The sequence below is a fragment of the Natator depressus genome, chromosome 4 (assembly GCF_965152275.1).
Source record: "Natator depressus isolate rNatDep1 chromosome 4, rNatDep2.hap1, whole genome shotgun sequence".
Classification (NCBI taxonomy): domain Eukaryota; kingdom Metazoa; phylum Chordata; order Testudines; family Cheloniidae; genus Natator; species Natator depressus.
Window position 1 is genome coordinate 78,175,357 of NC_134237.1, and position 24,220 is coordinate 78,199,576.

Here is a 24,220-nt window from a genome sequence, read left to right on the forward strand (position 1 = left end):
AGAGGAGGCATGACATGAAAGGTGACCAAGTCGTCATGTGCTGTCTGAGGTACAATCCTGAAGGAGCGGAAAATAAGTTTGAATATAATTCTCTGTGCAATGAGGGCCTAGCAAAGTAACTCAAAAAAGAGGGTGACGTGGTTAAAATGCTGGCTGAAAAAAATGGTTTTGGAGGCAGTACCTATAGAAAGATTGCAGGATGAGGGAGGTTAGAATTTAAACATGAACTGGCAGGAAGGGATTGAAGTAGTCAAGATAGTAGTTAGGATGATGATATGGCCATTGGGAGAGAAAGAAGGAGCAGATTTTGACATGATTTGGTTGTGATCTGCATGTGTGGGGACAAGAAAAGGGGAGGAGGTGGGTTTGCTAGGTTACTGATTATGTTGGTGGGGAGGTTGGTGGTGGTGATCAATACAGAATGAATGAAGAAATATGGAGGAAATTCTTTAATTCATGTTACTGTACCTAATAGTAAATCATGAGTATTGCCAAGCATATCACAAGCTTGAAATGACGGGTATTGCAAAGGTACTCTGAGTCTCTCCAAGGCTAGAGTGTAGACTTTGTTAGTCTATGCAGGTTTCTTTTTATTAGATGTATTAGTCTCTTTCAATACAGCGGCCACTCGGACCTCCTTATTAATTATAATTGCTATGGAATAACCTCTCAGCTAGAAGTATAACTGCAATAAAAAGTGCTAAAGAAAAAGGGACATTTCCATGTCATCTGAAGGCTGTCTTAGGGAAGAGCTGGTACAGACTGCTATGATAAACTGGAAATGAGCATAAAAACAATAGTCCATAGCATTATTTTAATATTGAGCAATATACCAGGTATAGCTGGAATAGATGCTGCTTAATTTGTTTACTGTAGCTCATGTGACTTATCTGTTTCATAACTTAAGGTGCTTCATCTTCATTGAGGATCTAGAGACAGTTCGATACCAGGCTTTTTAGGGAGAGCATTAGTATAGCAACCAATATAGTGCAATCTGCCCCTGCAAAAAAGCAACAACAAAAAATGTTTTAAAATGAAACAGAATATGTTGAAAACAGACAATAATAATAACGCAATCATATCATGTATTATTGTATTCTTTATCATGAATAATTATCTGCTGTCTCTGCTAATCACACAGTTTCTTTTTCTTTTCTAAATGAATTGATTATTTCATTTGCAAATGTGTTACCTGCATTTTAGTTTTTTTTTCTAATAGAATTCTATACTAAGTATTATGTATATACTTAAAACATAGTTGATTTCATAAGACTTTGAATATTATCATTTCTATCACAACCTTTGAAATGATATCTGATACAAAATAGCAGTTGCAGTGTTTAACTTTTCCTGAGAGTTTGCATAGCAAGAATGGTAACTGATTCATCATTTTCATTCAGAAGAATTTTGTATATTGTTGTTGTTACTCGGTTCTTGCTCATCTCAATGCACAGTTTCAGCAACAGTCAAAGGTTTTCATAGTAAAACTGCCTTGATTGACATCCTATTCCATTTGCAAGGATTTGACATAAAATTATTCAATGAGTTGTTTCTAATGTGGTATACAAAATTCTGAGTAAAAATTGACATACCCGGTCAAATCCACTTTAAATAGTATGTTTGAAAAGATTTTATTTTAAGTTTGTAACAGTTATTTAGACAACCATTCCATTAAAATTATAAATACACAAACTAAGGAAAAGAATGAGTCTCGTATAACCAAACAAAAACAAGGAAATGTAGAGTTAAAACTACTACTTTCTCTCCTTTTTGATATTACAGACCTTATAATACACACGATTAGATCAAACACTCATGACAGTGATAGGAACTGTATATGAACTGAGATGGATACCGTATGATGTTTTTAGACCCATGAAATACCAGGGCACAAAAGGAAGAATTAAAGATAGTCATCATCAGCTCTGTATTTCCTTACTTCTGTTAGTTGGTATCATACATTTTATATAGGCTGCTTCTTTGAGAAATAATCTGTTTGGCCTTCCTCTAAGTATTCCATTTTGATCTTACACAGTAGCATAGCGCAAAGAAACTGAGTGTATCTCATAAAATCGGTTCTTTTGTGCCTGCATCCTTGTGGGCGGAATCAGGCCTTTAGCTAGCTTTTCTAAGGGTCACTTTCTCATAATCCTGATTGCATTAGATCTTTGTGTAAATCATATGGGTATTAATATAATGTAATCTTGTCTAAGAAGCTGTTAAAACTGAGAGTATATTTTACAGAGGAAGAGGGGAACAGAATAAGAAATTTGCTTCTTGTTTCTTATCAGTGTGCACTCATGGTAGACTTTTGGGCCATGGAGATTTATGAAGGATGATTTGGGGAAGGGGATAATCTTGGTGAGCATCTGTAATAATGTATATGAGCAATTTTTATATGAGCATAGTGTTTCCGGACCTTTTTTGTAGTAATTGTTATCTGACAGGTTTTAACAGGTATTGAGAGCTGCATCTTGAAAGTATAATGCTGCAATATTAATATTTTTTTCAGGATGGCTTCAACCCTTTAGATTAAGAGCGGTTGCCTTCAAATAGAGTAGTCAGATGGGATTATGTTTTCATGGTTTTTCGAACAGATGGAAAACCTCTGATTGGATGGCCTAGTTGGCATTTCTCTCATCTTTGGACGTAAGCTCAGTATTTTGGAAGTTGTAGTATAAGAGGGTTTGTTACTCTTGGTTTCAGACACGCATGAAAGATAATTTTCTCTGTTGGGGAATTGTGTGTGTTTTATTTGTTTTTGCATACAGGGAGGCTAAAATTAGTCCTGGGCCCAGCCTCTTGTGCACCTTCCTTTTTAGATTAGACCTTTTAAGAGTAATTGGTGTGGCTTATTTTTATTATTATTATTATTACTCTAAAGTGGTCAGGTTGGCAAAGAATTAAAGATGACAGTTTTATTGTTACAGGGGTTTGTAGTTAACAGTCCAAGGAACTTTCATTTTGACCCTCTTTGTTCACTAGCTCATAACTTTCTGAAAAATTCTCTTGGACTGAAATTTTTCATGTGTGGTCTAGGGCCAAAGAGATTTTTTTGAAACTCCGTTTAGCCTTTTTTGAGTTGGGTAAAAAAGTGGGGGACTTTGTTCCATTTTTAAAAGAAATAGTAAGTGTGCATTCTTATTCTTTTTTCATGTAAATGGATAACTCAAAACCAGCTGAACTTTAAAACTTCAAATTTCACATGCTGTTAGGTATTAGTGAGGTACTGTGAAGTCTGAGTTTAAATAAAAAATAGTTTATAAAATTAAAAGCAATCAAAGGTTTTGTACACAGTCAAAATGTTTTCCGTTTTAAGTTGCGTAATTGCCCACAGTGGAATGGAGTTTTTTTCAAAATGTGTAACTGCATAGTGCATTAGAGGTACAGTAGGAATTTCCTCACGACTGAAAATAGTTTGTTGACCATAAACTTAGTCTTCAGAGGAAAACCAAAAAGTCAGATTTTAAGTGTTTAGCTCCTAAACAAAGAAGCCAGATTTTCAAAGATGCTCAGCACCCACTAGCTTCTATTGCTCTGAGTTAACTTAATGATACCTAAAGAGAACTGTGCTTTTTTATTTTTTTAAATCTGACCCTAAAAGATCACGTCCAGTTTTCTTAAATGTTGCTGCTTTCTCTGCTGATTCAGTGGTAAGCCTACATTGGTGATCATGTTGTGGACTTTCATTTACGCATTTCAGCTTCCAGCCTGAAGTGCTGTATTTTGTTTCATAGATAGGAACACTTTCTCTACATGGACAAAGCTGATAAGGCTGTGTTCCAGCAGAGAAATAAATTACATGCTAGATATAACGAGACATCAGTGTCCAGTAAGTGTTCTGTTGCTCATAAGGGTGCTGCTATGTGAGACAACAGTTAATAATTTTTTGTTAATTCTCTAATTCCCCCTCAAACAACTTTGTTAATATACACTTGCTTGGAAATATATTATACCATTAAAGAAAAGAGAGCTCCTAAGAACACTTGTTGATTTGTTGGGTTTTTGGGGAGCGGGAGTACCAGGGCTAGGGAGGGAAGGGATAGGGAAGGGCCTTTGAAAGTCAAGAGATTAAGAGCTAAGATTCTAAAAATAAAGTTAACTCTGAAACATATCCCCACCCATATGTACCAGAAATATAACCATTTCCTTCATGAAGTTTGTCTGCATTTTTCAGAATTACACCAGCTTAGTGTTTCATTAGTGACCGTGCTTTTTTCTTCCTTATGATTAATTGTGGGTGTACTTTCCTGGGGATTATAATGTCCATTTATTTGTAACTATTGGGGGCTTTCATTTATTATTTGGGGGGTATGGTACAGGGAAGTCTTTGACCAAGCTAGCTCTCTGGACCATAGCATAAGAATGGGATGTGGGAGGGTCCAGTCTGTGAACAGTATATGGTAGCTGGATAGGTAATAAACCATTTGTGGTTTCATTAAAGATCCCATGGCATTTTTTGTAAGAGTAGTGGAGTTCTCTTTAGGGTTGTTGCCACAATTTAACTTGGGTAACTACAGTTTGCCTACTTTAATTCCACCTACAATTTCAGTGTGTATGACAGCAGAGTAAATCCCTTGGGGCAGAGACCATGCCCTGTAAAGAGCCAAATGTAATGCAGTGCTTATAATGCAAACAAGTAATGATAAATCCAAGTAATAGATAAATCTCGTAAACTGGTTGTATACTTTTGCTGTGTATTGTTACAGTTGCTTCAACCCAAAGATACAAGTTGGTCATAATCAGACTATGACCCTAAGGGAGAGGTGAGATCCTCATCTGTGCTCTGGTCCCTTTGCGCTGACTGAATGGCTCTAAATCCCTAACCATCGACGGAAAAAATCCTCTGGTTCAGGCATTGTAGAGAAAAGTGGGAAGGCAGCCTCCCAATGACCCTTGGGGCAGGGAGCTTGCTTGAAGGTAAGACAGCCCCATCTGGACTGGGGTGACAGCAATACTGCAGCCAGTAAAGCAGTCCAGAGAAGCTGCCACAACTTAGGCTATGTCTACACTACCATTTATGTCGCTCAGGGGTGTGAATAAGCCAAGCTCCTGAGCAACATAAGTTACACTGACCTAAGTCCCAGTGTGGACAGTGCTATGTCATCGGGAGAGCTTCCACTGCTCATTGGGGGTGGATTAATTAAGTCAGTGGGAGAGCTCTCTCCTGTAGGCTTAGAGCGGCTACACTAGAGCCCTTACAGCAGCGCAGCTGCATGTGTGCAGTTGCGCCACAGTAAACACTCTGTATAGCCAGAGCCTTAGATATCCTGGAGGCCTGTCTAAGTTACAGTGAGGTCTGCTGTAGCCCCTGGAGCAGCAGAGACTAGTGAGGGTGCAAAGGTGGTTTAAAATCTACCTTATCTGTCCTCCCCCTGGGCTGCACATTCTGTGGTGCGTTTCATACATCATCCCTACAAATAGCTAAAGGGCCAAGAGCAGATAGGCACAAAAACTAGTAACCAGTTTTTCTGTGTGGAATCCATGCTTGGAAACTGATCAATAAGACCATATCCTGGTAAGGAATTTTTGCAGCATGTTTTCAATAGTTATTGCTGGGTCAGAATATTCGGTGGCTTCTTTGGAACACTTTTACATTGTCTTGTCCCTTTGCAGGAAAACAAGCGCAGTTCCTGCAGATTTAACTTAGTGTTCATAGCCTGCAAGTGTAGCCAGTCTGACATCATAAAGAGGTTTCTTAGGAGCTTTGCTGCATGAGATTGTTATCTTTTAAATAAGAGACTTGAAGATTGCCATCACAATGGTATAAAAATCAAAGAATAAAGCAGCATTCCCACTGTGAGTGTAGGTACTTCTCCTCGTTTAGAGTTAAGTAGGAAAAGAAAAAATAAATTAAAGACGTATCTTGCTAGCATTTTTTCTGGTTCCTCCTCAGATTTCTTCTCTTGGGAGGAGGGAAATTATCTGATTCTGGAAACTGAGAGTCTTGTGAGTCATTCCCAGCTGGTTTTGTTTTGTTTTTTGTTTTTTTAAGCAGAGGCAAAAAAGGGGGGGTCTCTAGATACTGGAAGTGAAAAGTAGAATTTTAAAAATACTTGGAAAAGATTTTCCTGTCAGCTTCCAAACCAGAATTATTTATTTGCCTAACTTAGCTCAAAGTATCTTAGAAATCCTCAAGTACATAGGCTAATATAGGGGTATGCCTGAAAATTGGCATAAAAAAACCAGATATGGCACAGGGGCACTCCATCCTAAATTTGTAATAATAAAAATATCACTTTTCATGGATCTAGAGATTAGAGAAGCATTTCCTCTCTCAGATCACTTTTTGGGACATTAGCCAATATGAATTATCCTGAAAAAAAATGGCAGACCCCAAGTAGTTTACAAACCTCAGGACTACTACAGGTCAAGATTGAAGGTGGTAACACTTAACAAACTTATCTGTCACATCATAGAGGGAATGTCTCACATCTATTTAGAGAATTGATGTCTAAATATTCTCATAAAACCTAGCCACAATTTATGCTACCATCTCCAGTGTACTTGTCAGTTACATTTCCAGGACAGGATTTTTTTTTCTTTGCTCTGTAAACAGTATCAAGGGTATTTACCAAGGGCTGGATTATAACCCTACAGTCCAGCCTGAGTAAGATAGCTGTGCAGCTCTAGGAGAAAGGCAGGGTTCATATTATCACTCAAAGTTAAGATAAATCAACTAACGCTACAAGGTCAATGCTATGCTGTGAAATCATAACTACGCCAGCATGCCCCCTCGTGTAGACACAGCATTCACTTACAGAAGGAATTTTTCTGTCAGTGTGGGAGTACCACCTCCCCGAATGACATTAGCTACATCGAGGTAAGCCCTCTTCAGCTGACATAGCTGCATCTACATTGGGGGTGTTGTGGGCATAGCTTTGTCAGTCAAGGGTTTTTTTCACAACCCTGACTCAGGTAGCTATGCCACCATAACTTTTAAGAGTAGACTGGGCGTAAACTACAGCACATTAAGGCCACTTTGCTTCTGATTGAGATCATCCACACAAAGTTTTAATGTGATCTAAATTATGCTCATTCACTTCACTTTAGTTGATGCATCTTAACTTTCCTAAAATTCCCCATGTAGACAAACTGTCTTTCAAAGAATCTTTCATTTACTCTTTCTGCTCCGTTGTGTGGGCTGGTGCGTTGGGAGTATGCAAAGGCTCTGCCTGCTGCCCACTCACCTGCACTCATCCTGTGCAGGATCCAGTGATGCAAGTAGCTTGTTCAGGAGAGTAAGGGGCTCCTTACATGCCTTCCTTCCTGCACAGGTGTGCAGGTGGGCTCATGATTGAGCCTCAAGCTGTTAGTGGCAAACGTGCTTTTCATGTACCTCAGATATGCACTCATATATGCACGTAGATATTCAATAGAATTCTAATTTTGGTATAATTACTGCCCATGTTCATGGATCAGAAATGTATTGTGAATGATGTTTGGGTTGGATAGAGCTGGAAGTGTGTGATTAAAGGGACAGGTCCCTTGGTGCCCATGAAAGGCTGTCTACAGATATGGTTCACCCCACTCCAGTTGTACAGTACTCTTAGAAGAAACCTCTGACAAGCCAGACAGTGATGTTGGGGCTTAAATCTCAGCATGGGTTCTCAATGGGCTTTTCTGACATCAGCACCTCCCTGAGGGTAACTGAGGGAAGCTCCTGTTCCTTCTGTCTGCCTGGGGTTAATGAAGAGCAGCTGAGCATAATTAGGCTTGGAGCCTTAAAAAGGAGCGGGGCTTCCTTTCAACAAAGAAACAGTTGGGGGCTACTGGTTTTGAAGAATCCAGGCCAGGGAGTTCCAAAGACACAAGAGCTGCCGTATTAATATTGTTCTGGTTCTTAAAGATAATTCAGCTGCATGAAGGGATGTGGCCAGAGATTTTGCTAGTCTATTTTCTTTTCGTTGCACCAGAAATAAAATCTGTTTATAAATCTCAAACCCCAGATATATTTTTCCTTGTTTAACTTTGGACTCATGCTGAGTTTCTGTCCAGCTGTGCAGGCTTTGACTGCCACAGAGTGATATGTCATGCATACTAGCTTTTTTCAAAATGTGGCCATTGAGAGTGGTGCATTAAATAGTTCTGACTAACTGTATCAATTAAGGCTCAGATCCTGCAAGCTCTTTACAGGCAAAACTCCCATTTAAGGCAGGGAAAAGGATTGTCTGAATAAAGACCCCAGGATTGGGCCCTTAGCAGTCTGCTGAGCAGCAGCTTTTAACATTTTTAAAACCACCAAAAATACCCCAAACACAAAGCCCTTATTTCAGAAATGAGTGCGACTTTGTGTGCATAGTAAGTTTTTCTTCATAAATTTCTCATTTTTCACAAGTCAATATTGGTTGTAGAGTTTGTGATTTATTATAAAAAAAAAAAAACTTGAGAAAGAGAAATATAGTAAAAAAATTTGGGGTCAGCATTTCTTTCCCCTTCTGGGGAACTAGTTGTTCTTTGTTTTCAGATGGATCCACTCCATTATAATTTTTACAAAGTTTCAGCTTCCATCTTCTACAGAAGAAACTGCAACTTTGTGAGTTCAAATACATGTCAAAGTAATGCACTTCTTTTGTTTCAAAATAATAGGCTTGCATAGAAGCTTGTTAAAGTGAGATGTCATATTTATTTCAGATTTGCATGTGAGTTGTAGTGACAGTTCATTAACACTGAAAAAGATCTGAAACTTGGAAAATTCACTTCCCAATTCAAGGGTCATCATAAGTTATGTTAGAAAAAAAACAACCTGTGGTACTTGTCATAGACAGTCTTACATATTTGAAAGTATTTATTCTTAAAGGGACTTGTGGCACACCATTATTTTCAGTGAGATGAGATGCTTATAGGAAGATCTATACTATCTTATCTTTCTTTTATAAGTATAAGGGATTGGCTATGCCTATTTTCCTTGGGGAGATGCTTCTCACTAATTACAATGGTTACCTCCAGTATTAAAACCGTAGATAAAAAAGGACTGTGCAGTTATAAATAATCATTCTTTGTATGTACTTTGCAGTAGTGCTGTTTTCATGTAGAGTTTTAATTAAGAAATAACTGTCACCACAGGTTGACTGCAGAAGGCGGAAGTATCCAGCAGAGATATAAATGCCAATGCCAAATCATACAGGCTGGATAGTATATAGGGGGTCTATAATATAAAATGGATTTATAATTAAAAGTCACTTATTACGAACTTAGCACGTTATACGAAGAAATGAAAACATCTAAAATCTGGTAATTTTGTGTTGTAACATATTACCTACTTGTTTTCATTCAGCTAAGCTGCATGCAATACATCTATAATAGGAAATTGGAATTTTGGGAGTGTAGTCAGTAAACTTTTTAAGTACAATATAGATGTTTTATTAGCTGAAGTGTACTTTCAGCTTCAGCATGCTGGGAAGTCATGGAGCAGATTGGATTCTGTAAGGCTGAAACCTCCCTTCTGCGTAAGTGAAAGTGTTCTTGTTTCTGATTAATTTATCTAAAAGAAACATTAATTCTAACTCTTGCAAACCACTGACTGTCTGATCCTGGCTTTGTAAGATCCCATTCCCTTTTTAAAAAAAATCCTATCTGGCCTTTCCATTGTCATGAGCAGGGTATCTGTATGTTACTGTATTTGACTAGAGTAACAATAAACTAGTGTATGTCTGTATATACATGTGTATATACGTGTGTGTTAATAGAAATGTTTGTATTATATACATACATACATAATATATATATAGAGAGAGAGAGGGAGTGTCATAGATATGCATTGCATATTAATACCATTAAAAATAAGGGTGAAATCCTGGCCAAATTGAAGCCAATAGCAAAATGCCCATTGACTTCAGTGGGGACACAGGATTTCTCTGTCTCCGCTTACATAGGTTATAGTTCAGTGGCCCGGCCCTACTGTCCTTGAAGTCAAAAGGCACTGTGCTATTGATTTCAACATGAGTAAGATTGACCTCTAAGGGTACGTGTGACGGGATCCCCAGGGTACAGCCTGGGACTGTGGGACTGTTGTGCCCCCTTAACTCTCCAGCCTCGGCTGTCTCTCACAAAGCTTTGCTAGTGACAAGCAGCAAACCCCTCCAGGTGCTGTTATCACTCAGCACAACCGCATGTGGAGCGCCCCTCCCCCCCAAACAGCTGGATTGCATGAATGCTTGCAGAGAAACTCATGAGTCACACAGAGAAAGGCACCAGCCAGATCCCTCCCAGCCTTGTACCTCAGGAATATACTGTCTTGCACAGCTCAACATGAGCAGTGCAATTTTATTAATTGGTTCACCACTTCATCAATGGAAAGTTTGGATATACACTAGCCTTTGTAAACCTGAGCAGATTTATCACATACTTCAGGCAAATGCACTGATAAAGATAAACAGTTAAACAGATTTATTGACTACAAAAGATAGATTTTAAGTGATTATAAGTGACAGGCAAAAAATCAGAGTGGTTACCAAAAGAAAAGAAAATATAAGCACGCAGTCTAAACTCTCAACTCTATTAGACTGGGCAATATCTAGATTAAGCAGTTTTTTCTCACCCCACTGTATATTGCAGTTCATAGTACAAAGGTTTCACCCTTGAAACCTGGGCCAATCTCCTCTGTTGGAGTCTTCAATCTTCTGAGTGTCCTTGTTGCTTGCAGCATAGATGGGGGAAAGAAAAAGGCCCAGCATTAGGCCACTATGTTCTGTTTTATACCCTTAGTCCATGTACTTGGAGAACACAAGTCCAGGCATGTCTGGTGGGCATTGCTGAGTCCCCAGGCAAGGTTGAGTAATTCCCCTGGTGTGGCCTTTTGCCGATGAGTCATTGAATTGTAACTCGGTTGATGGTGGTTTGACACCGGCCAGGGTGTTGGTTACTTTCCTTGCTGTTGTCTCTGTGGTGCTAATATCTGGCCAATTCCCCAATTTACAGCGTGTTTTACTGACAACCGTACAACACAATCTCATGACTTCATATGCACTAATGATATACATATTTAGATAGGACAGTGATTTTCAGCAGATCATAACCTTTCTCCTGATACCTCACGTGGCCTGCTTTATATGCAATATCACAATTATATATAAATAAGGAATATAGGGGTTACAGGATGCTCCCCCAAGGTATAGAATGTCACAATATGTCTATACAGCAAAACAAACAAACAACCCTCCTCCCCACCCCCCAAAAAAACAACCAAACCCTCATGGCAGCAAGTTTCAGCACCTGGGTCAATGTACTGGGACTCACAGGGCTTGTGCTGTGGGACTAAAAGTAGCTGTGTAGATGTTCGGGCTTAAGCTGGAGTCTGGGCTCTGAGATCCTCCCCCACATATATTGCTCTTAGTACTAGCAGTTGTATATGTGCATTATATATGGGATTTATGCATGGTAAGTGAGATCAAAATAATGGCCATTCATTTTTATATACCAGTGAAAAAACTAACAAAATAGTAATGGATCTTGAGTTCATAATTAAGAACTACATTTCACTTCACTTGAATTACTAATAGGTTTTGTGCCAAAAGTTTTATTCAGCCCTTTTATTGCATACAAAACAAGTGATCTTTTTATGATGAATCTCTGTTAACAGGAATTTAGTAAATGTAGGAAATTTACTGCGGCAAGGGAAATTTAGGTAAGATAATAGGACAATCTTTTTAACTATAAGGATAGTTAAGCACTGACATAGGCTTCCAAGGGAGGTTGCAGAATCTCTGTCCTTGGAGGTTTTTAAGAACAGACTAGACAAACAGGGATGGTCTAGGTATAGTTCGTCCTGCATCAAGTGGGTGAGGGAGAGAGGGGAAGATGCTAGATTCCATCCCTACTTTTCTGTGATTCTGTGATCTTTAGTCTCTGTATTGCATGAATCTGAAAAGTCTTTCCCAACAAAAAAAAAAAGAGAAATCTATGAATTTTTGGAATGTAATTAAAATTTAAAGTAAAATAGGAGTCTTATGTACTTTTTTAATGTAACATTTTTAGCACAATATGCTGTGCTAACGGTCATTTATGATACAAAATGTTCATAGGTGCATAGATTTTAGGGCTAGATAGGGAGCGTCTAATCCAACCCTTAATACACACACAACAGCAGGCGTTCCCTCTCCCTTACTTTTCTTCAATCTTATTTTCTCTTAAACACAGTGTTCCTAACATGTTCAATACTGCTTTCTCTGAAATACATCTGGTGATCATACAGTTTGTAATTCATGTACACACTGTTCCAACCTGAAGCAAAGTGCTTTGCTAGCATGTGACTGATAACAGATCGAAGATGAAAGCTGAGTAATTCCTTGGAATCAGTGTTTTTCTTTGTTATAATACATTTCTTTTATCAATAAACTTTTAACAGCCTCATTGATTCTCTATGTTGGGGTAGCCCATGGAGTTCTTCACTGTCACCTGGTGATTTGGTTCAAGATGGAGCATTGTAGGCGTGGGATGTTAAATATGAAAGTAACTCAATTCTGATTCATTTTATGTGAGTTAGTTTTGACCCTAGCTCCTTGCAAGGTGCTAGTGCTGCATGTGTAGGGTCTGGTGTGGGCACACCTGTCCTAGTGGTTGTTCTATTGTGAGAGTGATAATTTCAGGATTTTCCCCCAATACCATATGCAGCCTGTATTTAATTTAAGTTGTGGGGCAAAATTTTGAAAAGCTAATGACTTAGGAGCCTGAGTCCCACTTTCAAAAGTGATGTAGGAATTTAGGAGCCTATATCTTATTGAAAGCCAATGAGAATTAGGATCCTTAGTGCCTAAACCACTTTTGAAAATGGGACTTGGGCTCCTAAATTACGTAGATGCTTTTGAAAGTGTTACCCACAGTCACTGCTTTTTCGTAAAGCCTGGTACTTCCTTATCCTTTCCATTACTACATGTCAAATGATTATAGACAATTACACCGTCTTCCCTTTGCCACCTCTTTTATAAGTTGCTCTTATCCTATTAATTTCTTTCACCTTTTCCATCTGGGACATGGCCTCTACTGCCACTTCGATTACTTATCATTAATTACGACTGCAGATTTTTGCATACCTTTGCAGTCTCTTCAGTTTACCAAAGTCTGTTCTCTGTTGTGTGGCCCAAAACTGAACACAGCACTATTTTTTGCAACAGAAGTACATTCTGCGTGTGTGTTTAATTTATCCATTATCACCTGCAGGTATATTTCTGCATTAATGCTCTTCATCTAGTCAGCTTTTGTTCTGGGTTTTATTTCTTTCTTGGTTGGAAGTGGGAAGGAGCTAGTATTATTTCCGTTCCAACTTTATTTTCTTTCTGCTATATTGAATCACTCCCCACTGGACTTAGCTCAGTTTTCCAAACGCTGCAGATTTTTCTGTAGTTTTGCTTAGGGTAAAATGTTCAAAAGTATCTAAGTTATTTAGAAGCCTTTGAAAGTTATATACCTCAAAATATGATGATATTAACAAATTATATAATTACATCTTCCAGGTTATTCCTTAATATTAAAGAATATTAGTCCCTATACAGAGGTCTGTGCAAAAATTGCTTAATACTTATCCTAGTTTGATTATGTGAATGTTTGATCCCTGTTTAGTAGGAAAGTTCAAGTACTAAATAGTAGTTTTATTAGCTGCTGGAAAATCTTCTATAGGAATGTCATCAGACTTTCCAGAGGCTGGTCAATAACCCACTGAAAGGAGTGACTGGGAGAGGTAAGGTGGGGAAAAGATACTATTTCCTTATTAGCACAAAAGTCTTGATTAATTTGCTGGCAGTACTTGGTAGGAACAGTTGGACAAAAATAATTGTTTGGGGTTTTGCAGGGGGATTTTTCCTGCTGTTTATCTCAATGAATCTGTGTTTCTTCTTTGTTGCCTGAATAAGGCTCTATGGGTGCTGTAGCTATGCCACTACAGCGCCGTAGTGTAGACACTTCCTACAGCACTCAAAGGGTTTTTTTCCATTACAACAGACAATTCATCTCCCCAAGTGGCAGTAGCTAGGTTGACAGAAACATTCTTCCATTGACCTAGCCATGTGAACATTGGGGGTTAGTATAGCATAGTCGCAGCACTATTGAATACATTTGAATAATTGAGGAAGTTTTCAGTGAACTTGATGGACATAACCCTTTTTTCAGATAAGAGTGTTTTGGATAATTAAGGTTTACATAATCAAGACTGTGTTGTATATAAAGCTAATGAATTACACTAAGAGAGGGAAAGCAAGAGCATCATGAAAACCTACCATGCATGCATACGTTTCATTCCGTATCTGTGACTGATATGTTCATTTGCTCCGAAGGTGGTGTACACCTCCAACATATTGGGGTTGGGCTAGTCTGCAGTGTGAGATGTTCAGAGTTAGCCTGAGATATTTGTTCCAACATATAAAGTTTTATAGCTCTCTTCCTCCCCATCCCCCCATCTTTGAAATAGCTGTTTAGGTGTTCCTGTAATTATTTAATGAATAAAATATAATGGTTCTTAAATCTGTTTTTATACATGCTAAATAACATTATAAGAACACGCTCAAAAAATAAGAAGCAGCACAGGTTACCAGAAAGTGAGCCATAAATGCATTGCAAGAAAATCTGATGACACTGCTGGCTTAATAGCTCTTCAGCTCGTGTCCATGCTTTGTTCCCTACTCCTCCTGTGATTCCCTCTTAAAGCCCTGAAAATTTCCATTCTTCCCCTGCATTACTTCTCCAGCTAATAACTCTGTGTTTGGCTGACCATTCTGAGCTGGACATGGAGTTACTATATCAGTAGAAGGTGTTCATTGTCCCTTGGGCCAAATTCTAATCTCAAATTCAGTTCCTTACATAGTAATGTATTGTGCTTCCCACTAGAGAGTTAAGCCAGAAAGGGAAATATGACATGTGGAAAAGCTAAGCAAACAGTTCTGTGGGTAGAATAGAGCAGTTTTACTTCCATGGAAACTGCCCAAAGAGATCTTAGCGTCTGGTTAAAACTAAATTTGAGAAATCTGATATATCGTGGGACCTGCTATATTCAGTCTGGAAGCAAAAACAAAGGAGTGAAAAAAGCAATACAATGGTAGGAACATGTAAAATGGGAACAGGAAGAGGAGGTAATTCAAGATATTGACAATATATTATTAATCTAAAATGTAACATAACTTTACCCAGTGTAATTGTACTGCTGAGTGCCATTAGATTAAATAATTTGAGGATGAAAAATATTCTTCCTAATTTTTCTCTGTTATTTTAATACTGCGTTTTCATCTTGTATATGATAACAGTGCAGGTGAAGCTAATTTTCTAATTTAAATAATACATGTGATACAGCTACTTGGTTTCCAGACAAAGTGCTCCATCTACAGGCAGGATAACATTTTATTCAAAAGCTTTTCAGTATCTCATTTCATGTAGAATATTAGCAGTATGCTTCTTTTCTAGAACACAGTAGAGTTTGCAAAATTGATTCGATTTGTTCTTCGACTGTGTGTCAGTGTAAATCCCACTGTAGATAGGCATGCATCTTACGGGCATGAGATCAGATTTTTTTTAAATATCAGTGTATATTGGGTCCATGCATGCACCTTGTGCCTCCTTGTGCTGCCTAAAGGGGGAATTGGCTGTGACCCTCCTAGTTCAGTCTTCCTGACCATGGCAGTGCTATTTTTTCTAGCTTAAAATTTACCTTTTCAGTGAAGAATCTCCTTCTCTTCTCCCCAAATGTGGTCACTTTCCCTCCACCTTCATTCCTGTAGCCCACCAGAGAAAAAGGATGGAGGAAGAGAGACATGCACCGACATAGCAGGGTAAAGTGCCTTGCACTGACCAACATGAAGGGCTTCAAACACTCTGGATTTAAATCCTGCTCGATCTGCAGCAAACTCATTGGTCTGGTCGATGGGCATAGTCAAAGCCTATTCTTTCTGAGGGACAGCCATGTTCCACATAGACGTTTGACATGTAAATCCTTCTGCTCAGGAAGTCATAATTCTAGAAATGTGTGACTGCAAGTGCATCTATTAGAGCAGAGGTTCTCAACCTTTCTCTTTCTGATGCCCCCCCCCCCAACATGCTACAAAAACTCTGCGGCCCACGTGTGCCACAATAACAGGTTTTGTGCATATAAAAGCCAGGGGTGGTATTAGGTGGTAGCAAGCAGGACAATTGCCTGGGACCCCATGCCACAGGGGTCCCCCAGAAGCTACATTGCTCAGGCTTCAGCTTCAGCCCCGGGTGGCGGGGCTCAGGGACCTGGGCTTCAGCCCCATGTGGTGGGGCTTCGGCTTTCTCCCCTGGGCCCCAGCGAGTCTAATGCTGGCCCTGCTTGGAGGCCCCCATAAAACCTGTTCGAGGCCCTCTAGGGTGGCCCCAGGCCCCTGGTTGAGAACCACTATATTAAGGCAATTTATGTGTAGGACTTCAGACCCAGAGGAAGTTAATACTTCCAAAGAACGGTCAAAAGGGTCTTCATCCATGAACACACTCTCAACCACATCACACAACCCAGCAAAAGGCAGGAAAGAAGACACTATCAAAATTGGCACAGGCTACATTGAGGGCAACTGCCTCTGCCTTTAGCACCAGACGTCTCTACACCAGTATTGACACCAACAGCCCCAACATTGGCATTGAGCTCAGTGCCATCTCCCCCAGTGCCAACAATGTCATTGTTATAGCCTGCACTGGCACCCTGACGTAAAGGTGGGACTGAAGGACAGCCAATTGGAGCCCAAGTTTGGCTTCAGGCATCAGGAGATATGGCTCTGTAAGGAGGAGAAGCAGCTTCATTCGTCCTAGGGCAAGGCATCCAAGTCTGCCACTCAATCAGAAATGATGCATAGTAAACTGTCACTGGCACAGACGAAGACACCAGTACTGACAACCACACCGATTACAAGCCCAAGGTATGCCCTGGTAGAATTATCGAGTTCTCCTCCAGGGACATTGTTGGTATTGGAGCAGCACCTGGCACCAGGACTTGAGCAGAGGCATTGCTGCATGGTATCGCTGTTCGAAAAGTCTTACCCTTCTTCACCATCACCATATTATGCTTTCCTTCTAGCATTAAGCAGGGATGGCTGTCTTCTGCCTTCTTGTAGTACCGTAGGGATGACACCAGAGATCGTTATCACATGGCACCAGCGTCAAGGAAACCTATAGTGCTTTTGGTCAATCACTGCCGACTGAGCCAGGACCCATATGGCATGCTACCTTGGCCATTCTGGGGACTGTCATCGTGAGTATCTTGCAGTGGATCGCCCTCATGTATGTCCAGGAAGAGGAGGAGATCAGGCTGCCTGTGAACACCCAGGAGCTGGGGGTAGCAGATGGACAACAATATCCCCAGTGTCCACTGAAAGAATTGTCATTTTTGCCTGATGAGGCAGTTACACTCGCCCCTGTCCCCACAAGTGATGACTTTAAGACCTTTCAGATTTTCCTATCTTGTATCACAGAGACCTAGATATCAAATAAGTAGTAATACAAGAGAAATACCAGAAACTCTTTGACATTTTGACTGCATCAGTCCCAGCTGGGGTTGCTCTCCCCATTAATGAGGGAAGCCAAGGGGCATTTCTGCCTCTCCTTCAGAACTCACAGATAATACAGCAGCCATGCACTACATAAAAAAAAAAGAGCTCCAGCTCTTCGCCCCTCTGCCTGGAGGCCATAAAATTCGGGACTTGGAATGTAGTGACCCCAATGGTCCTTCCTCCCTTGGGAGTTAGTAACAGTCTAGCAAACTTCCTGACCAGGGAAACTGTGACCCTTCATGAAAGGTCCTTACACAGGTTTGGCATAGGACTGGTATTCTGTCACTGCAGATCCCCCATATTAGACTTCTTTGATGTCAAGAACAACGCCAAGTGTCAGAATTTTGGCTCCAGAGGAGGCCTTAGTTTAGAATCATGTCAGATGCCTTCCTTCTGCAATGGAACAGAGGCTGCTCTGTGCCTTTCCACTGATTACCCTGATCCCCAGGGTAATCGCCAAGATTGAAAGAGCAAAGCTAATCATTTTAATAGCTTCCTATTGACCAAGACAGTTTTGGATGACAGACTTCCTGCAGCTGTCCTTTCAGCTCTCAAACCAGCTTCCAGACCATCTGGATCTGATCTCAGTTTCAGGGCCAGATACTCCATCCAGACTAGACAGAGACTTCTCCTTACAAGTTCAGGAAATACTGTACAGAGCAGGAAAACATCTACCAGAAGGCTGTACCTAATGGAAGATGTTCTTAATATGCGACCTCACCAGAAGTTCATTCCTAAGCTGATCTCAGATGTGTATCAAAACACAGTCAACCACCTGTCTTTTTCCTGAAGCCACACTCTGCACCGAAAGAAAAGAAGTTACACACATTGGATGTACCCAGGAGTTTGCTTTATTATATTGACAGGATCACACTGTCGCGCTTCTATTATTAGTTGTAATTGGGCATTGTAAAAGTCAAGCCATCTCTTCATCAAGAATATTGAAATTGATCACGTAATGTTACCAGGTGCCTGGTGTACTTTGCCTCTAAACATCAAGGCTCACTCCACCCAAGCACAGGCTACATAGTGCAGCTACTTCAGAAATGTGCCACTATCAGAAATCAGCAGTGTGGAGTAATCCATTGACCTTTGCCAAACACTATACCTTGGACTTAGTTGCTAGATCAGATGCCAAGTTCGGGAGAGAAATCCATGTTCATATGATACAGCTGAAACTCCTCATTCCCACCATCTTGAGGGGGCACTGCTTTCCAGTGGGATCCATCTCAATATATTCAAAGAAGAAAGAATGGTTACTTAATCTATAACAACAGTGATCTTCGAGATGATGTCAGTGTGGATCCCTCAACCCACCTTCTCTTCCTGCTCTTCAGAGTTCTCAGCTACCACAGGCTTTGAATTGCGAGAGAACTTGGGAGGGAGAGGGAGGGCTGCTCCTTCCTTTATGCCCTTACATGGGAACACAAAGAGGCACAGGGTGCATGTGAAACCCCGACAGACATTGTAGTTTAAAAAACTCCATGCATAAGGCACATATATAGCTACACTGGCATCCACATGACTACTATATCTCAAAGACCCACAGTTATTGTAAGGTAAGTAACCATTCTTTACCAGCTGTGGATTTTTAAGTACCAAATATATCAATATCATTCTCTAGTCCTTATCTGGATGTGTTTGATTTTATGGTTAAAATAGGAAATATTTTTCATCGTGTATGCAACAGCTGTGGAATAAGTGTATATATGATCTTTAATAGGGTTACTGGTCTAACAGAAAAGGGGGCAAAGCAAAGTGATATATCTTGATTTTTAGTAAGGCTTTTCATACAGTTCCACATAACATTCTCATAACCAAACTAGGGCGATGTGGTTTAAATGAAATTTCTGTAAGATGGGTGCACAACTGGTTCTCAAAGAGTAGTTATCAATGGTTCGACGTGAAATTTGGAGGATGTATCTAGTAGGGTCCCGTGGGGCTCAGTCCTGGGTCCAGTACTAGTCAATATTTTGCTAACTGAATATGAGTCAACAATGTCATGCATTAATGACTTGGATAATGGAATGCAAAATATGCTTATAAAATTTGCAGATGATACTAAACTGGAAGGTATTGCAAGCATTTTGGATGACAGGATAAGAATTCAAATCAATCTTCACAAATTGGAGAACTGGTCTGAATTTAGCAAGATGAAAATTCAATGAAGATAAGTGCAAAATACAGCACTTAGGAAGTAAAAATCAAGTGCACAACTACAAAATAGGGAATAACTGGCTAGGTGGGAGTACTTCTGAAAAGGATATGGGGTTATAGTGGATCACAAATTCAGTATGGGTCATCAATGTGATGCAGTTGCAAAAGAGGCTAATATAATTCTGGGGTGTATTCACAAGAGTGTTGAATGTAAGCCGTGGGAAGTAATTGTCCCTCCAGCTGAGGCCTTACCAGTGCAGACTCTAGAGTGCAGTGTCAAATTCTGGGTGCCACATCTTAGGAAAGATGTGGATAAATTGGAGAGAATCCAGAAGAGAGCAACAAAAATGATAAAAGGTTTAGAAAATCTCATGTAAGAGGAAAGTAGGTCTTATTTGGTCTTGAGAAAAGTAGACTGAGTGGGGGACATAACAGTCTTCAAATATGCTAAGGGGTGTTATAAAGAGGACAACGATCAATTGTTCTACATGTTCACTGAAGGTAGAACAAGAAGAAATTGACTTAATCTACAGAAAGGGAGATTTAGGTTAGGTGTTAGGGGGTAAAAATTCTAACATATTTAAGCTCTGAAATAGGCTTCCCAGGGAGGTTGTGGAATCCCCATTATTGGAGGCTTTTAAGAACAGACTGGACAAACAACTGTCAGGGATGGTCTAGGTCTTGCCTCAGTGCAGGGACTTGACTTGATAACCTCTTGAGATCCCTTCCAGCCTTACATTTCTCTGATTCCATGTTTTAAAGCAACTTAATGTTAATCTCTTGTTTAGATGGATACGAAGTTTGATAGGCCCAACATTTCACTGATTTTAAAAGTTAATGTTTGTTTTCCTTTTAATTGACATTTGTGTTTTGAAATAAACTATAATCCCTCCCCCTTACATTGCTAAAATCCTAGCTTCTCATCAATGGCAATTCATATATTACAAACCCACAGTTCTGGATTTCTGCATATCTGTGATCTGAAGCATAACACTTCATGCTGTCTCTCCACTCATGCCTGTCTTTTCTATTAAAATGAGCAGGTGGGGCTTTTCATATACAGGAATTTTGCTCTGAAATGTACAAGAATCCTGATTTCTGAATGCTTTCATTCTGCCTGCCCACTTACAAAAGCAGAGCAGACGTGCAGAATGGAGGGATGGTGCAATATATGTGTGCTTGCATGACATAAGTATTCATTTCCTCAAGCCAAAACAGAACCATTAATTTTACTTTTTAGGCCCTCTGGCTGTTACAGTGCCCCTATAAACCAAAAGTCAGATTAAAAGAGTAGAAAGTAATTTCTTTTGCAAGTGCTGGAAAACCAAACCTTTTTATACATAGTTACTTGGGACCTGAGCCTCCTCTCATCTACTACTCAGCATAATCGAGGGGATTCCTTGTGTTACTACTCCCTGCAGTAGTGGGTGACCACAAGATCAGACCCTTACATTGTGACATTTTAAGCTTTTAAAACCATTTGTATTGCATGCTCCAGTAATATCTTTTTTGCCCACCCCATTTTTATTATTTTAATAAATGGCTTTCCTTTCAAGGATGTAGAAAGGACTTTATTTATCTCTTATGTGATATCCTGACCCATATTTTAAAACATTTTATTTTTATTTTTCCATAGGTCCTCCCATGCCATCCTCTTCATCTAGTCCATCCGTCATTGAACATTTACATTCCCTTCCTCCATCACCCAATCGCCATGACAACCAGAGGTGGTTGCTAAGTACTAATGCCATCCAGCCAGTTCAGGACTCTGATACAGATGAGGACTATACTGCCAGCACTTATCTAGTACAGACCGGTACTGTTTCAGTTTTTCCCCCAGATCATGGTAAGAAGAGGACAACTTGTCCATAGTTTGAATGCACTTTCTTATTTTCCATCCTGTTATAAAGCAGTCTGATACGAGTGAAGGAGATTAAAATCATTCAATATTTTAAATTCATCTTCCCTTTAATTTTCACAAGTGATTGTGTACTTTCAAGAATGCAGAATAAGCAAGAGCAGAAATTGACCTTTTGTGGTATATAAGATGAAAGTAGTTTATCTAAATTATTTTTGAAGTAGTAATCACATACAGCAAGAACCACTAATTGTACATTATGTATTATAACTCACAGCGGAGGTCTGACTGCCCTACATTTATGGTTCTTTTCAAATGGTAAGCTGAAGTTTGTTAAACTGAGATAATATTTAGCTTCAACATTTTGAGGGTATGTCCTACTGACTAACTTCCACAAATGCAGAGGTCCCAGACACGCTGGGGCTGATGTGGTTTTACTGCCAAGAAGGGCAGGATTTGGGGAACTCATGCAGCCTTGGAACACACACTGTCAAGGTGGATGAGGCTTTTTTTAAACAACTAACAAAATCATCCAAATCACAGGACTTGGTAGTGATGGGGGACTTCAACTACACAGACATCTGTTGGGAAAATAACACAGCAGGGCACAGATTATCCAGCAAGTTCTTGGAATGTATTGGAGACAATTTTTTATTTCAGAAGGTGGAGAAAGCTACTAGGGGGGAGGCTGTTCTAGACTTGATTTGACAAATAGGGAGGAACTGGTTGAGAATTTGAAAGTGGAAGGCAACTTGGGTGAAAGGGATCATGAAATGGTAGAGTTCATGATTCTAAGCAGTGGTAGGAGGGAGAACAACACAATAAAGACAATGGATTTCAAGAAGGCAGACTTTAGCAAACTCAGGGAGATGGTAGGTAAAATCCCATGGGAATCAAGTCTGAGGGGAAAAACAATTGAAGACAGTTGGCAGTTTTTCAAAGAGACATTATTAAGGGCACAAGAGCAAACTATCCCACTGCATAGGAAAGATAGGAAGTATGGCAAGAGACCACCCTGGCTTAACCAGGAGATCTTCAATGATCTAAAACTCAAAAAAGTGTCCTACAAAAAGTGGAAACTCGGTCAAATTACAAAGGATGAATATAAACAAGTAACACAAGTGTGTAGGGACAAATTTAGAAAAGCCAAGGCACAAAATGAGATCAAACTAGCTAGGGACATAAAAGGAAACAAGAAAACATACTACAAATACATTAGAAGCAAGAGGAAGACCAAGGACGGAGTAGGCCCATTACTCAATGAGGGGGGAAAGACAATAACAGAAAAAGTGGAAATGGCAGAGATGCTTAATGACTTCTGTTTCGGTTTTCACCAAGAAAATTGATGGTGATTGGACATCTAACATGGTGAATGCCAGTGAAAATGTGGTAGGATCAGAATCTAAAATAGGGAACAAACAAGTCAAAAATTACTTAGACAAGTTAAAAAGAGTCCTGTGGCACCTTATAGACTAACAGATGTATTGGAGCACAGAGGGGCATTGCTGGCACATGAAGGCATAGATTACATTGGTGACGGTCACATTAACACCACCCTATACCGAAAACACACCGACCTCTATGCCTACCTTCATGCCTCCAGCTTCCATCCCGGACACACCACACGATACGATACATTGTCTACAGCCAAGTGCTGAGGTACAACCGCATTTGCTCCAACCTCTCAGACAGAGACCAACACCTACAAGATCTTCACCAAGCATTGTCAAAACTACGATACCCACAGAAGGAAATAAGGAAACAGATCAACAGAGCCAGACGTACCCAGAAGCCTCCTGCTGCAAGACAAGCCCAAGAAAGAAACCAACAGAACTCCACTGGCCATCACATACAGTTCTCAGCTAAACCTCTCCAATGCATCATCAGTGATCTACAACGCATCCTGGACAACGATCCCTCACTTTCACAGGCCTTGGGAGGCAGGCCAGTTCTCGCTCACAGACAGCCTGCCAACCTGAAGCATATTCTCACCAGCAACTACACACCGCACCATAGTAACTCTAACTTAGGAACCAATCCATGCAACAAACCTCGATGCCAACTCTTCACACATATCTACACCAGCAACACCATCACAGGACCTAACCAGATCAGCCACACCATCACTGGTTCATTTACCCGCACGTCCACCAATGTAATCTACGCCATCATGTGCTAGCAATGCCCCTCTGCTATGTACTTCGGCCAAACTGAACAGTCCCTACATAAAAGGATAAATGGACACAAATCAGATATTAGGAATGGCAATATAAAAAAACCTGTAGGAGAACACTTCAACCTCCCTGGACACACAATAGTAGATTTAAAGGTAGCCATCCTGCAGCAAAAAAACTTCAGGACCAGACTTCAAAGAGAAACTGCTGAGCTTCAGTTCATTTTCAAATTTGATACTATCAGCTCAGGATTAAACAAAGACTGTGAATGGTTAGCCAACTGCAAAAGCAGTTTCTCCTCCCTTGGTGTTCACACCTCAACTGCTAGAAGAGGGCCTCATCCTCCCTGATTGAACTAACCTCGTTATCCCTAGCCTGATTCTTGCTTGCATATTTATACCTGCCTCTGGAAATTTCCACTACATGCATCTGACAAAGTGGGTGTTCACCCACGAAAGCTTATGCTCCAATACGTCTGTTAGCCTATAAGGTGCCAGAGGACTCTTTGCTGCTTTTACAGACCCAGACTAACACAGCTACCCCTCTGATAT

At 40.0% G+C, this 24,220-nt stretch overlaps 1 protein-coding gene across 25 annotated transcripts in view; it reads left to right on the top strand.

The window, feature by feature from the left end:
* TENM3 (teneurin transmembrane protein 3) overlaps positions 1 to 24,220 on the top strand; it is a 1,226,612-nt gene that overhangs the window by 941,231 nt on the left and 261,161 nt on the right. For 15 of the 25 annotated variants that reach the window (XM_074951193.1, XM_074951194.1, XM_074951199.1 and 12 more), the window contains one exon: positions 21,274 to 21,483. The exons of the other annotated variants lie outside the window; for them this stretch is intronic. In XM_074951193.1, coding sequence (XP_074807294.1) covers positions 21,274 to 21,483 — 210 coding nt within the window. The remainder of the gene's footprint in view (positions 1 to 21,273; positions 21,484 to 24,220) is intronic. 25 annotated transcript variants of the gene reach the window in all.